The sequence below is a fragment of the Hippopotamus amphibius genome, chromosome 8, assembly GCF_030028045.1.
Source record: "Hippopotamus amphibius kiboko isolate mHipAmp2 chromosome 8, mHipAmp2.hap2, whole genome shotgun sequence".
In the NCBI taxonomy this organism is placed as follows: Eukaryota; Metazoa; Chordata; class Mammalia; order Artiodactyla; family Hippopotamidae; genus Hippopotamus; species Hippopotamus amphibius.
The window spans coordinates 58,025,489-58,040,585 of NC_080193.1; the positions used below are offsets into that span (position 1 = coordinate 58,025,489).

General features: G+C 33.5%; 1 protein-coding gene across 1 annotated transcript in view; it reads right to left on the bottom strand.

Annotated features, from left to right (window-relative positions):
* LRP1B (LDL receptor related protein 1B) overlaps nucleotides 1–15,097 on the bottom strand; it is a 1,778,947-nt gene that overhangs the window by 83,656 nt on the left and 1,680,194 nt on the right. The window contains exons 78-79 of the mRNA XM_057745031.1: nucleotides 8,105–8,328; nucleotides 6,988–7,094 (exon numbers count right to left, since the gene is read on the bottom strand). Coding sequence (XP_057601014.1) covers nucleotides 6,988–7,094; nucleotides 8,105–8,328 — 331 coding nt within the window. The remainder of the gene's footprint in view (nucleotides 1–6,987; nucleotides 7,095–8,104; nucleotides 8,329–15,097) is intronic.

Sequence of the window (15,097 nt, forward strand, 5' to 3'; positions counted from 1 at the left end):
TCATAATTGACATTTTTCTTCAAACATCTTAGAAATTACTCAGTCTATATCATGGTAGTACAAAAATCATAAAAAATGAAATAACTTAATCCCTATCTGACATACATGTGTATACATTACATAGAATTTATTTAATAAGCTGTAGCAAAAAAAAAATCTTACTTCACATAGGAAAAGCCACCCTAAATATCTTTCCTTTCTACACTTACTGTTTTCTTAATTATGGTTATTTTCTAAAAGACTTTCACATGATATTTTAGTTTTTATCTTTATAGTACACACTGAATTAATTCGTCATTTAAATCACTTATCCAACCACTATTTAAAATAGTTCAGTGAAATTAGTTGTATATTTTGAATCTTTTCATGAAGGCGCACTTTTCAGAATATAAAAGTTTCATGGGCTTAACCATAACATATTTTCACCCATTTGGAGTTGGTGTACAGTGTGTTATGAGACACCTGTGTGCATGCTGAAGTTTAAATTGACTAAAGATTGATGCCTATAGTGGGGAAAAATGAATAGTAAATTCCTTAATTAAGGTTCTAGTTGTATTGATACTTAAATTTTTCACTCTGATTTTTTAGTCTAATCATTAATTTGTTCTGAGACTTTTGTCTTTCTCTTTTATCATCAGTATCTGTTAGTGAATACCAAAGGACTAACATAACATGTAGTAAAAAATAGTTTTGCTATTTATTAAATTTTTATTTTGTATTTCATAGTGTGATTGGAGTCTATCCAGTGTCTTCTTGCACAACTATCAAGACATAGAATACCTTAAGTAAACTTCATTCAGTATAGAAGAGTAAGATCTATGACATATGAATTATATAATAAATCCTCACTGCTGTAGATATTCAATTTTTACGACATAGCTAGTCTTTAGATATGACACACTTTGATAGTACAATGCAATCAAAATACCTTTGGCATCTGAATGCTAAAGAGCTTTCTGAATCAGATCATTCAATAAAAAAACTGAGGTACCTCTCATTGGCAACTGAATGAAAAGTATTTTTGAGTTTATACTAATTGTACTCCTGTGTAGACGGACCAAGATTTAACAATCAAAATGAAAACATATCATGGTGAAAATCATTTGGGAACAATTCTTCAGTTAACTATGTAGATCTATCCCAAATGCAATCAAGCTAAATATAAATATTTCTCTTCAAGTATAATATAAAGATGTTCTATGCCCAATCAGCCTCTGAGAAATGAGTTAACAATTAAAACAAGTGGCCCATGTTTTAGTAGTTTCTGCTCAATGATTAATTTGCTATTTGGAGTCATGGTGGGAATTAGGTTTTTGTTTCTTCATGTATAATTATGGGTAACATGAACTATAAAACAATCCAGCTTCCTGCTGCCACTACTCTATTTCAAAACAGTTATCTAAGAAAGATTGAAAATGCTTTGCTTTCTCTTCCACCAGTGTGATACAATACTACATACTAGTACCTGGCAGTGTGTGGTGCAAGGGAGGAGCTTTTTTTTTTTTTTTAAAGCTGTCCCCAACAAAATTGGTCTTTACATTTGAATATTAAATTTGTTAATGATAGAAATGAAGAAAACAATGCGTGTGGAATCTAATTTAATAACCAATATTGTTTCATCAGATTCAGCAGCAGTAAAAATTTCCCGTAAGTATCATATATTGCATTATTAGTCAAGGCTTAAGACTTACCTTTCTCAGCTCTAGTCCCATACTGTACTATTTTGGATGGAATTACATCTAGATAAAAATTATATAACAAAGCTTTTAGATGAGCGGGATTTATATTCCCTCAAATCCACAAATCAATGATTTTGATTTTCCCTTAAGCCTTTAATAAAAGAGATAGTCTTTTAAATTAAAAAGTTAATAAAGGAATCAACTTACTTTTTTGTTATAGAGATAAGAGTCAAGTTTATATGAAAGAACAAATTCATTTCTATATCTAAAAAATCATATCTCTTTTTTGTCTTTAATAAAGAAGCAATAATAAAATGGGGGGAAAAAATCAATTCCCAGGAAAATCATTCTTACTTGAACTGGGAATGGTGAATATTTGGAACCAAGTCAGTGTAAGTACAGAATATTTAAAATAAAATGTCATACTTGTTCTAATCAACCATAATGAAATCATAATTTGTAAGTGTTATGAAAGATAAAGCCTCGATAAGTTTTAGGAGCACATGATAATAACCCTAATCATGTATTCATTTTCTTAACATCTCCCATGATATCAAGACTACTATACATTTTAGGGATTTTTGAATCTAATTTTTGCTGAACTCTGAAATTTTCCAAGATCCTCCAACTAGTTCCCCTATTTTCACTAAGCTCTAAAAAAAAGAAAGAAAATGTTAAAAATCTTATGAGAAATGATCATAGTACCAATGCGATATTTAAGAGAGAAGACTTTGAGAGAGAAATAAATTAAAATCGCTATGTTTTCAGAAAGAGAGAAAAAGATTAGTTTTGTGTTAAAGGAAAGCCAAGATTTGTAAGGTAGTTATAACCAACATGTGTGCCCTACCCTATTCTTGATTTAAGAGGTTTAAGAGGGGTCCAAAGAACTAAAAATATTTACCACTATGTCAAATTTATTTTTAAAAAATTGTTAAAAGTATTTTTTGAGATAGGTTGCCAACATAGGGTCTTAGATTCCAAACTACGTTAAAGTTGTTTTTACACATATATGTATATATATTTAAAAAAATATACACACACATACATGCACACAAACATACTCATTTACGGATGTTAGTAAAATAATGTACCAAGGAATTGCAAAACAGTCCTTAAGTTTTTATCTATTTCATTTAATTAGACTGAGTGAATCAAATAATTATGACTGGTCCAAGGCCAGTGTGTACTTCTCTCAGAAATTGCCACAATTTGAGAGGAGGTTAAGGTAACATAAATAAGCTTCTGGATATCAAATAATATGGTATTCAAATTCATGTAATTCTACATGCCCTTCTACCAGAGGGAAAACTGGAAGGTATCCTTATCTAACACAGAATTCATCAACTCAATACATATTCGTAAGGCACCTCCCTTGCACCATACACTGCCAGGTACTAGTATGTTGCAAAGAATAAAACAGGATGCTCTCATGCAGCATCCTATTCAACCACCACACAATTGATGAAATCAGAATATAGATTATGCTTCTTGCATTTAATTAGGGCCTAAAAAAGTGTGCCATTTGTTAAAAGAGATCTTAATACCACACCATGGGCTAGAGTGTTAGAAATTGTAGGCATTCATCTCTTCATTCATTCAACATATAATGTCTTAAGCATACACTAATTACAGACATTATAATATTCTATAGAGGATATAACAAGAATATCCGTAATGGTTTTGGTTTAAGCTGCTTATGGTCTTGTTGGGCACATAGATCATACATCAAGGAGTCAATGATCGACTATATCATTAAAGCAGTAGATTATGGAGTACTAAGTATGGAGGCAACGAATGCTTTCAAAGCCTAGAGAACTGAGGTATTCTCACGATTTTGGAAAGTAGGCAATGGCAGTGCTGGGGGTGAGCAAATACAGGGCTATCTGGGTGGTGGGCTAACTATCCAATCAGTACAATTCCAACCTTAAAATGCACAGGGGTTACATAAAGGGACAGAGACAATTTTCTATCTATTGCTATTGCTGTTCATAATGCCAATATCACCTTCACTCTACTGAAGTACAGAGAATAACCAAATGTACTGCATCCCAGTGCACACCATCACTCATGGATGCCTCAAGGAAAGATAGCATTTCCTATAAACCCCAAATGTAAAGAACCAGATACTACATTTGGAGGGAAAGAGAGGCATTATTATAGTTACTAATTTCAATATAATAACTTTGGAGTCAGGACAAATATTTATAAACATACACCAACAAAAGAAAGAATATAGGTACAAATAAGTCTAAGATGTTTCTAGGAAGACATAAGCAATGAATGTACTTCCATGTAAGGATATCTTATAGAATATATTTGCATAAGTGTGCATCTTCCCACATATAATGTGTATATATGCATATAGATGTAAAATGACTAACTGCCAACTTTTCATTGTTACTTTCTAGTGATACGCTATTTATAAAATCTAAATTATCTATTATTTCCTAAAAATCTTCTGAGATCTGTTTTTGACTCATTTGTATATCAATAACATTTGGCATGCCATACTTAAGAGTTATTAAAGACAAAGACAACATTGAAAGATGTTTCTACTTGATGGAATAAAATCCTGCCTAATGATACAAGACTAGCATTTCCAATATTAAGAAATTTGCTTATTAAGCAGGTAGGCATGAAGTAAAGCGATAGATTTTTACACGTGGCTTGTGGATTTTTTAATCTTACAGAATTCTAATTGATATACAATGAGAAAATTAATCAAATTAACAAAATATTACTAAATGACATTTATAAATGTGGATAAAATAATAATTGGTATTAGGGAGTTATGGTGGACAAGATATAAATACAAGGCTCTACTACATGGCATATTATTTCTATAATTATTCTTAGCCTCTTAGATATTCAAGAAATTATACCAATTAATTTACATTGGTTTTAACATCTTATTTAAATTGTTATAAATTTTCTGTAAGGTAAATATTATTATACGCATTTTACAAATAAGAACATTGGTGCTCAAAAGTTTATGCAGGTTGCTCAGTTTTAACTCAAGTCTATATAAATGGAAGGCTTATGCTCTTTCTACAACTCCATATTTCTTCTGTCTAAGACACCATGCTATGCCCACTAGAGTATATCATCTTCCTTTTGAAACTTTTCTAATGGCTATTATGGCACTAAATTCTGTTGCTTTGCTCCAATTGCTCAAACACCTCTGTAGTCTTCACTTTTGAACTTGACTCTTCTAAATATAAGCATCTCACACATTTCTACCCTAAGAGGCCTCTTTGTTTTCCCCTCCCTTGTCCATCTTAACTCCAGCAACTTTAAATTATCAGTTTTCTATTGCTAATTACCCAAACTAAGTTTCTAGTTCTGCTTTGAGCTCCAGAACTAAAGTTTCCAATCTTCTGTGAGATATCTCCATCTGAATGACTTAGGTTGGTCATGTCCACAAGTGCAACACAGAATAACAAGGAAATAACACTCCCTTCATAAATAAATTTTCCAAGAATGCCTGTCTCAGGTTCCCTCTTAAGAATCCTTAGACAGGCAATTCTACACATTGCTTCCTGAGTCATTTTTTTAAAATGAAAATAATGTTACATATGATGTTAACATCAGAGAAGTATTTTTTTAAATCAATTGTCCAACTTTTCTATGTCTAAAATTAGCTAAAAATTAAAAAAAAAGTTAAGAAAAAGAAGTACAAATTTCTTTAAAAAGGAAATAAAGTAGTGTTTTTGAGCAGATCATGCCATGTTCCTCAATATCCCCAATGGTTTCCTTTAAAGTTAGAACAGAATCCAGTCCTTATCAGTGTGTTCCAGGTCCTAGATGATCTACCTTTGGTCACCCTGTCATTCTCACATCTATTATCCTCCCAAGTTGATCATATGCTTCTAGGCATACAGCCATCCATTGATTATAGGATTCCCCTTGAATACCCAAACCAGTGAATGCTGAAGGCCTTTAGTATAAAACGGCATATCACTGTCAGCCCTCGGTATCTGTGGGTTCAGTGAATTCAACCTACCTTGGATACGGAGGGCCAAAGTCCTAACATGATTGTTGTTTCTTATACATGCTAAGCTCATTCCTAATTCATAACTTGCCACTCCCTCTTTCTTCACATAGTCACATAGTTTGCTCTCTCTTTGTATTCAGTTATCTTCTCAAGTATCATCTTTCTAGAGATGACTTCTTTGATCATCATAACTAACATAGTTCCCTCCCATAACTGCCCATCCCTTATGTTTTGTTTTCTATAGAGCTCTTATAACTATCTGACGTGATGTATCCTACATATTATATCCTATGCAGGAAGGTAAGTTTCGTGACAATCAGAACTCTCTTCACGAGGGCAGGCTATTTCTTCAGCATCTGAAACAATTTCTGGCACCAGGTGAGTGTTCAACTTGTATTTGTTAAATCACTGAATAGAGACCCACCTACGTAAACTAAATCCCAAGCATTGCTCCTTATAAATTAAAAACAATCTAATTAAAGGAAAAGGCATATTAAAAGTAATAAAAATATAAGTATCACATGTAAAGTTTCAACTCTGAAAGAGACTGCAAAGCCTAATTGTTCAATAATATATGCTACAGAAAATGTATTTAAAAGATGGGGATGTGGTGGGGGTGGGGTGGGGTGGTGGCACAAAAATCTCTGAGGCTGCTGCAGTATGGAAATGTTTTATTGAGGAAGTACTAAACTTAGACCTTACAAGATTGGTAAGATTCATCTAGGTACACCAAAGCTGGAAGGGCATTCTAGATGGGGGATCGGGAAGGAAAAGGGCATGGGAGAAAGGACAGGAATGCAGAAAAAAGACCTGAGCTCCTGAGCAGTTAGAGAGTGTGGAGTGGCAGTTTAGATGACATGGCCAGAAGGGAGATTAAAGCCAGATTGAAACGAGCCGTGAATGTCTTCCACAAAAATTATTTATATGTTCCCACCTCTCTAACCATTTAGCCTCTCATCCTCTAGGGATATTACCATCTATCCCAATATCATTAACATATAGCTGTAAAAACACCCTAATACAGTGCTATAAACTGTCAAAATTTCATGCAGGTGAAATCCTACTAATAGCCTTATAACTTAGGTAATTGTCAAATAACAGCCCCATAATATCACCAGCAGTATGATAAGAACCTGACTTTCAAGTTGGGAAAGTACAACATGAAATGTTAATGACTTTTATAAAGTCATACTATAAATTATTTTATCTGCTTATAAAAATGATTATATTGCCAACGGAACTAGAAAGAATGGCAACACTATTATACTTAGCATACTACTTCACATTTTAGACTGTGTGGGACACATATCATACCTGTGGGTCTCTGTAAGTTTTTTTGTACTAAAATTCTTCTCAACGTTCCATCCATGGCCGCTTCTTCTATGTGGGAGTGGTCCCCAACGACGGTCCAATACATCATCCTGAAGAGATAGGTCAAGTTGGTTAGCCTGGTGATGGTGCTGTTACAACCCAAAAGACCCTGTGCATCAGAATCACCTTAGAGTCCCTGAAAAAGCACATTTCTGGACTCAACTCTAAACCTACAGAGTGAGTACCTCCAAGAGAGGGCGCCGCAGTCAACATTTTAAAAGTCGTACCTGTCCCCTATAATTTGAGAGCCTCTGTGTAATAGGATACACTATAGCTCTCTTGATATCCTAAGTTCAACTTTGAAAATTTCCTTAAAATTTCAGAAGAAAGAAATTTCTAACACTTGAAAATATCTTCTTGTTGTGACAGAATATTCATTTTACTATGGATGATGCACCAATATGCTTTTTTTTTTGATAAAGTATTTTCTCAGACAGAAATAATTTTCTCACTTAGAAGACACCACATTGCACAATCCTAGTAAGTAAGCAACAGCTGCCTCTTTTTACTCAGGATCTAATGATCCATTTTATGGATGATAGGAGTTTTATTTAACATTTTCCTATTTCCTTTTTGGTCACTGCTTATAAATGAAAAATAAAAGAATAAAAAGGAAAAAAATCAAGTAAAATGAAGGAAATATTTGTGTTAAATTGCTTAAATTTCTTTAAACATATGCATCCATTTTTTATTACCAGAAGTAGCCAAAATCGCTAATACTCTACACTTAGTAAGTTTAATATTATGTTTAACATCTTGAAAATTCAATTTTAGATTAATAGTAGCAGTTATGTTTTTCACATTTCATTATTTTGAATGCACACATAAACACTAAATGTATAAAGTAGCAACTGTTCAGGAAAAAATATATTTTGCACTGCCATTTGGTGTGAAAAGAACATGCTTTTGTACAGAAGGAGTAGAGGGATTTTCAGAAGTCTTGTGAATCTATTACATGTTGAACACTCATCGAGAAACGACAATACAGAGCACAGGTGAGACAGTCTCTAAAAATGGATACTCATATCAAGAAATATAAATAACCAGGTCATTAACCTACCCTCTTTTAGGATTTACAGCAATAGCATAGGGTTCTCCAGCCATATTTGTTAAGAGTCTGGTGCAGTTGGGGCCATTCAGCTGCCCTACGTTGATAGAGTACCTCAGACTGGTCCAGTGAGTAGTGTAGTAACTGAACCAGTGCATTCTAGAATGGTCAGTCCAGTAAATATTTCCGGCAACCCAGTCAACTGCAATGTCCCTGGGCCTTTTAAATTCAGGACACTAAAAGAAAACAAAACAAACCACAGTATTTTCAAAAGCAAATTGGTGGAGTTTTCTACATCTATACATTGAGATTGTTTGGGAATCATATTAACATGGTCAGGTGTTAATTGTTACATAGATTTTTAAAATATCCAACATACTATATTTTATTCTTAATTTTTATAGATGTATAATTTCACAAATCCTAAGTATACAACTCATTGGAGTTTTACCTATCACTGCCCCTGTTTAACCACCACCCTACTAGAATACTTCCAGAATTGCAGAAGGTTCACTTGTGATCTCTCCTAGTTAGTATTTCTCTTAGAATAAGCATAATTCTAATGTCTAACATCATAGGTTAGCTTAAACAAATCCACATAAACAGAATCATACCCTTCTGTGACTCAACATTATGTCCATGGAATGTATCCATATTATTGTGCATGTCAGTTATTAATTGTTTTTATTTCTGGGTACTATTTCATTTCATGAATATAAATCAATTTGTTTACCATTTTACTGGTAATATATACTTTGCTTGTTTACAATTTTAAGCCATTGCAATTAAAATTATGAATATTCCTGTACCTGTCTTTCAGTGGACACAAACTCTCATTTCTGTTGAGTATTTAATAGGAAATAGAACTGTTGAGTCAAGGTATACATATACGTAGCTTGAATGGATAGGGCTAGAGGTTTTTTTCAGAGTCTGTACTAACATTCATTCTTTTCAGCAATTTAAGAAAGTTCCAGTTGCTCTGCATCCTTACCATATATAATTTGATTTAAAATTGAAAAAGAATGTTAATACTAATAGACACATTTAGAGAGATACTATTTTAAATGTCTTTTGAGGAAAGTCACAATCTCTGTCATTTATATTAAATCTGCTAACTTGGATTTTCCGTGTAATAGTATATTAGCAAATTATTGTGAGACAAAGGTAAGGCAGTTCATTGGGAATAGACAGCAAGGAAAATAACGTATGCTCTGTGCCCTTCAATTAACTTGATCGCTTTGAGCAGGAACTAGTGTAGTAATTAATTTGACATGGTCAGGTTTATTGCTCATAACCAAAAGTGAGAAGGAATTCTCAGGGGTATTATATCAAGAATAGAAACTATTATTTGAAGGTGATTATAACTAGACATGTAGTCAATGTGTAAGAGCATTGTTAGGACCTGGCAGCCAGTGGAAATATGGGTTTTTAAACACATGACTGTTTCTTCCGTGATTTACTAGTGAACACATTTTATTAGAGTGGGCTTGGATTAAAAGAAAAACTGAACTTCTCCAAAAGAAAGTGAGAGGCCAAGAAACCGGAATTGCAAGTTACTGTCTGCCGTGTGATTACTGAGATCTCAAGGAAGGAAAATATGGCTTGAACTAAACACAGAACCCACAGAAATTTCTAATGACCTTTATTATCAGTCTCTTCACTTATTGGTTTAAAAACTAAAATTATGAAATTTTACAGTACCCCATGTCTCAGCTCCACTAATGAATACTATCCATCTATCCAGTGATATTTCATAGCTACATGAAGTTAAGTGAGAAGCACTCAGCAATACAACATGGTTTAAACATGCCATATAAATAATAGTCATTAATGGGTAGAATATAAGGTTATGTCTTAGCCAAATCACAAAATCATTTTCAAGTGTTCCAGAATCATTTAAATTAACTGTAAGATTTTTTTCTGATTTGGTGGCATTTAAAAGTAAATATATTAACAAATGGTATGGGCATATCCGTGTAAGTCATAAATTTATAAGCATGAAAGACAATGGGAAAAAACCATTATAAACTGTGTAAAGCCTTTTGGAGCACATTTATCATTTTTTAATACCACTAGTGCCATCTTTCAGCATGCAGAAATATGGTATCAGTTGTCAAGCATGAACATAGAGAAATGCCTGTTTTGCCTTTATCAGATTTAATATACATACATGATCTTCTATCCTAATGGTATCCTTGCTAAAACAGAACATGTTATGCAATGTTCCACTTTTTTGAATTTAAGATTTTCATTTTAGTTCACTCACACTCAAAAAGTGGCTGATTATCTCTACGTTCTATATTTCTACACCTGGACTGCTGACAATTAAAACCTCAACTTCGTAATGATCATAGAACATTCAGCAGCTTTTGTGATACTTTTTCAGGTAAGCTGGCTGGTAAAATTCTATTAATGGTGAATTCCAGAAGGTATATCAAATTTAGGTCACATTACTAAAGTGAAGAAAATGGCTTAAGGAAAGGGAAAAAATGTTACTTTTCAATGTTGACCACAAGAGATACTGATGAGTTATAGAGTCATTTAAATTGATACAGTTACTCTCTGGTTCCTTGATCAAGGAATCCCTAATGCCATTCTGATATCAACTAAAGTAGTTAGAATATGGGATAAAGAATGGTCACATCCAATAAATTCAACCTAAAATCATGAATCATCAGTGACAAGATGATTCTCAGAGAATAATGGCATCAGGGTGAAGATGTTACTAGGTGTTCATGACCAATGACTCATAACATACTGAATGCTCAATAATTCTCAACACTGAAAAGAGCAGAATTGAACAGAAGAACAACAACAAGAGACAGCAAAAGGATGGTCTTATTATTAAGGAAACTGTGGCCAAATTAGGAAGTCACCTTTATAGTGAGTTCTATAGGAAATAAATAATCCCTTTCTGTCACTCACTGTGTGACCAGGATTGTGTATAGCATTAGCCATCTAAAAGGGATTCTCGTATGGAATGAATGTTGGTTGGAGAGTGGAAGGCAAATTCCTCTTGGGTCTTATGGAGAAGTTCAAAGTCAATCAGGTAAATACAAAAAGTGGGAAAACACAGAAAAAGTAAACTGAGGTTCTTGGTGTGGAATGGAGACTAATATGAAAAACCAAAAACAGGACAGTTAAGCCATTTGCCTCTAAAGAGACTGAAAACACAACAATCAAACACACCAGACTGGAAATAACAAAGAAAATATGAAACTCTTATTTGTGCCTTTGGCTAGCACTCTAGACAGACAGGCCAAAGAACTAGAGGCACTAATGGGATATGTCATGTTTAAGAGACTGAAGAGGTGTGTGGTTACCCAGACAACAAAAGGCATTGCTCATACTGTAGCACAAAGTAGAAGATACATTTTGACGGCTTTCTCCAGACAGGTGATTTCTTTCCTAATAAGCTCTCTAAATAAACAACCAAAGTTTTGAGGCCTGAGGCATTCTTCTTTATAGAGATATTTTAATTGAATGAATGAAATGCTTAAAATCTTACTGAAAAATTGGCAGCTTGATTGTAACAAAATTAGAGGTTACTGATTTAAATTACTAATCCTTTACAGCTGCAGATTGTAAGGTATCTGTCAGAATTCCAGCTTCAGTAAACTAAAGGTATGTCACTGAAGACATTTGTTTTAAATAGAGGAAAGATAAAAATCTATGAAATGAGAATTCAAACATTTGAGCCTTGGAAATACTATCTTTTTTAGAACAAAATTTCTATAGTTAGAAATATAACTTAAGAAAATATAGTTAACACAAAAATAGATTGAAGTGGTCACATATTTCATTTGTTTGTGATTTTTCATCTTTGTGTACATCTAAGAAAAGAAAATTCAGTTCATTTTACTAAAGTTAATTATATCCTGATATAATGCTATTAAAATAAAGATGTAAAGACACTGTAAAGAACTTATGTATGTTTGGCGGGGGGGAGTCGCACTCAGTGATAAAGTTGTTTACATTTTTGGTTCACATAATGTGAAGCAGAGTAAATTCTCATAAACCAAGCAACAGTAGTGAAATAACCTGAAGATTACTAAATTCTACGGCTTAGTAATAGCAGAAAATATCTAGATATTTGTTACTTCAATCAAGCTCATACAGCAATGGAGAAATCCAAAAAGAACCCAAAAAAGTTATATTTAGAGCTAGTATATGTAAGAACTTCAAAACCACTTCAGGGATGAAACTGGCTTTTATCAATAGTTTATTCTTAAGAAAAGATTATTTCCATCTGAATAACTTTAAGTTGTATTTGTCTACATTAGGACTATGTCAACCTGGCACAAACTCCTGTTAGGGGAAAAGGACACCAAATAAAAGTATGTAATTCTCAGATAATATCCGGAAAAGACCAAAATTGACTTTGGATTACAAGGTCAATATTGTATGTGATTTTATCATTTTTTTTAACATGCTCAGTGCTCTTTAAACTTAACTGTTATGATTTACCACCCACCATCCATAAGAAGCAAAACTGACTCTCAAAACCTTCATTCACACTACCAGCTAAACAAAAGATAGCATGGAAGAGTAGAAATCACACAATATTTGGAATCAGAAACTTGGTTAAAGAACTAGTCCTAGTTCTTTTCTATAAATTATGTGGCATATAAAAATAAAGGCTTTGGATTAAATGATCTATAAAAGACTGTAGCTTCTAAACACTAAATTATATACCAGTTAAAAACATTATCCATTCTATATAAGTCTATATTTTATATAGCCTTAAGGATGCATCTAATGCTAATCATGAATTTTGATACACTAGTCGGTAAGTGAAAAATTTGTTGGTATTTATGGGGGCAATTTTGACATCATCTCCCTGTGTGAATGACCTGGAGTTAAAGTGACTTCTGATATTTACAATTTAAACAAGCACAACAGCTGAGATGTGAGGCAGAGCTATCTGAAAGCAGAGATTGCAAAATGGTACATTGAGGACTAAATGTGAGTTAAAAAACAGACAAACAAACTTTTAAGTAGATTCTAACTTTAAAATTAAGAAAATATCACTCTAACAAATTAAACTTTGGGGTTTCTTTTCCTTACAAATTAAGGATAATTAAGATAGTATACCAAAAGCAGGCCAACATTTCAGAGCAGCAAAGTCAATCAGCTGCAGTTGTTTTAATGGGACATCTCTTCAGTTTGCCTCCCTTACCTGGATACCTAATGCTATGTCCACCCTGTTTCACTCACTTATCTTAGCTAGACAGCTGGTTTGCAACTCATGCCTTAGAGAGACAAAAGAATTTGACTTTAATGAATAAATCATGTATCTGTAAGAAAGGGGGTTAAAACAGCAATAAACACATAGAAAAAGAAGAGTCAAAGAAGCAAGTGTTGAGAGTGTGTCTCCAGAGTCATTAGGTAAGCATCTTGTAGATAAACTGGAATAATCAGTCTATGAAGCAGATATGATGATGAGATTAATGTTCTAAGATTATTTTGGCTATGGTGTGAAGAATGGCTTAGGGCTGGGGACCAAGGGGATACAGGAAATTCAGAGGAGGCTTATTCAATGGACTCCAGAGGGAAGAATGTGAAAGTTTAATCTAGGCTTTTGTGAGAAAAAAGTGGAAAAAATGGGATATATCTGGAGATAAAAATATTTAAAATTGTGATGAATACCAAGGATGAGAAGGATAACATGTAAAGGATAACTTTCAAGATTCATACTCTATTGCCATGCATACCCAAGATTTTCAAATAATTTGTTGCTTCTAATTTAAAAAATATGACCTACTTTATGACAGGCCCTGTTCTAGATGCTAGGATTAGATTAGCAATCAAACAGTAGGAAAAAAAAAGCAAACACCCTGCCTTCTGGACATTTACTTATAGCAAGGTGAGGTCGACAATAGATAATAAACATAATAAATGAATACATTATGTCACAGTGAGAAAAGATAATGCAAATGAAAAAGAGCAGGGCATTGAGGATCCCAGGATGGGAATGGGGCAATAGATTGCAATTATCGATAAGTTATAAATTCAGAAGATGACATTTGAACAAAGACTGGAAGGAGTTCAGGAATTGAGTCATGTAGGATATCTGGCTGAAGAACATTTTAGGCCAAGAGAACATTTCAGGAACAGCCTTACATTAGTAGGTACTGATGGGTTTCAAAAATAGCAAAGCTTCCCTGGAGAAGAGTGAGTATGGGGGAAAGTAGTAGAGGATAAAGTCAGAGAAGTAACAGGAGACCAGATCTTTTAAACCTTTGTAAGATATTATGAGAATTTCAGTCTTTTCAGTGGGAAACCACTGGATATGTTTGATCGGATATGTGATACAATCTGACATGTTTTATAAGGAGCATTCTGGCTACTGTTTTGTAAGTAATAATGACAGCAAGGAGACCAATTAGGAGGGTATTGCACTAACTCAGACGAAAGATGATGGTGGTTCAAAATTAGGTCCTTTCAGTCAAGCTGACGTAAGGTAATCAGTTCCTGGACATACCTTGAAGGTAGATTCAATAATATTGCCTGATTTTGGAGTCATGAGAAAAGCAGAGGAATCAACAATGATGCTAAGATTTTTACTTTGAGCACCTGGAAAATGGAGTTGCCATTAAATGAGAATGGGGAGGCAGATTTTGCGGATCATATGAGAATTTCACTTTTAGGCACACTCCTCTGGGGATTTTTTTTTTAAATATCCAAAAGGAAAACCAAAGCAAGCAGTTGGACAGAGCCTGATATCAATTAGGCAATTGTTAGCATGTGGTTATATGTGAAACCACGAAACAATATGAACTCTACAAGGAAGTGAGGAAAGTAGAAAGAAGAGGATCAAGGTCTGAGCCTGGAGCGTTCCAAAATTAAGAGAGAAGGAGAAAAGGATCTAGAAAAGAGACTGAGAAGGTGAGGAAAAAAACAGAGAATAAAAGAATGACTAACCTGGTGATTCATCTTAAAACTATTTTGTATTACAGGGTTATTATTACAATGAACCGAGTGACAAACAAAAAGATCTACTTA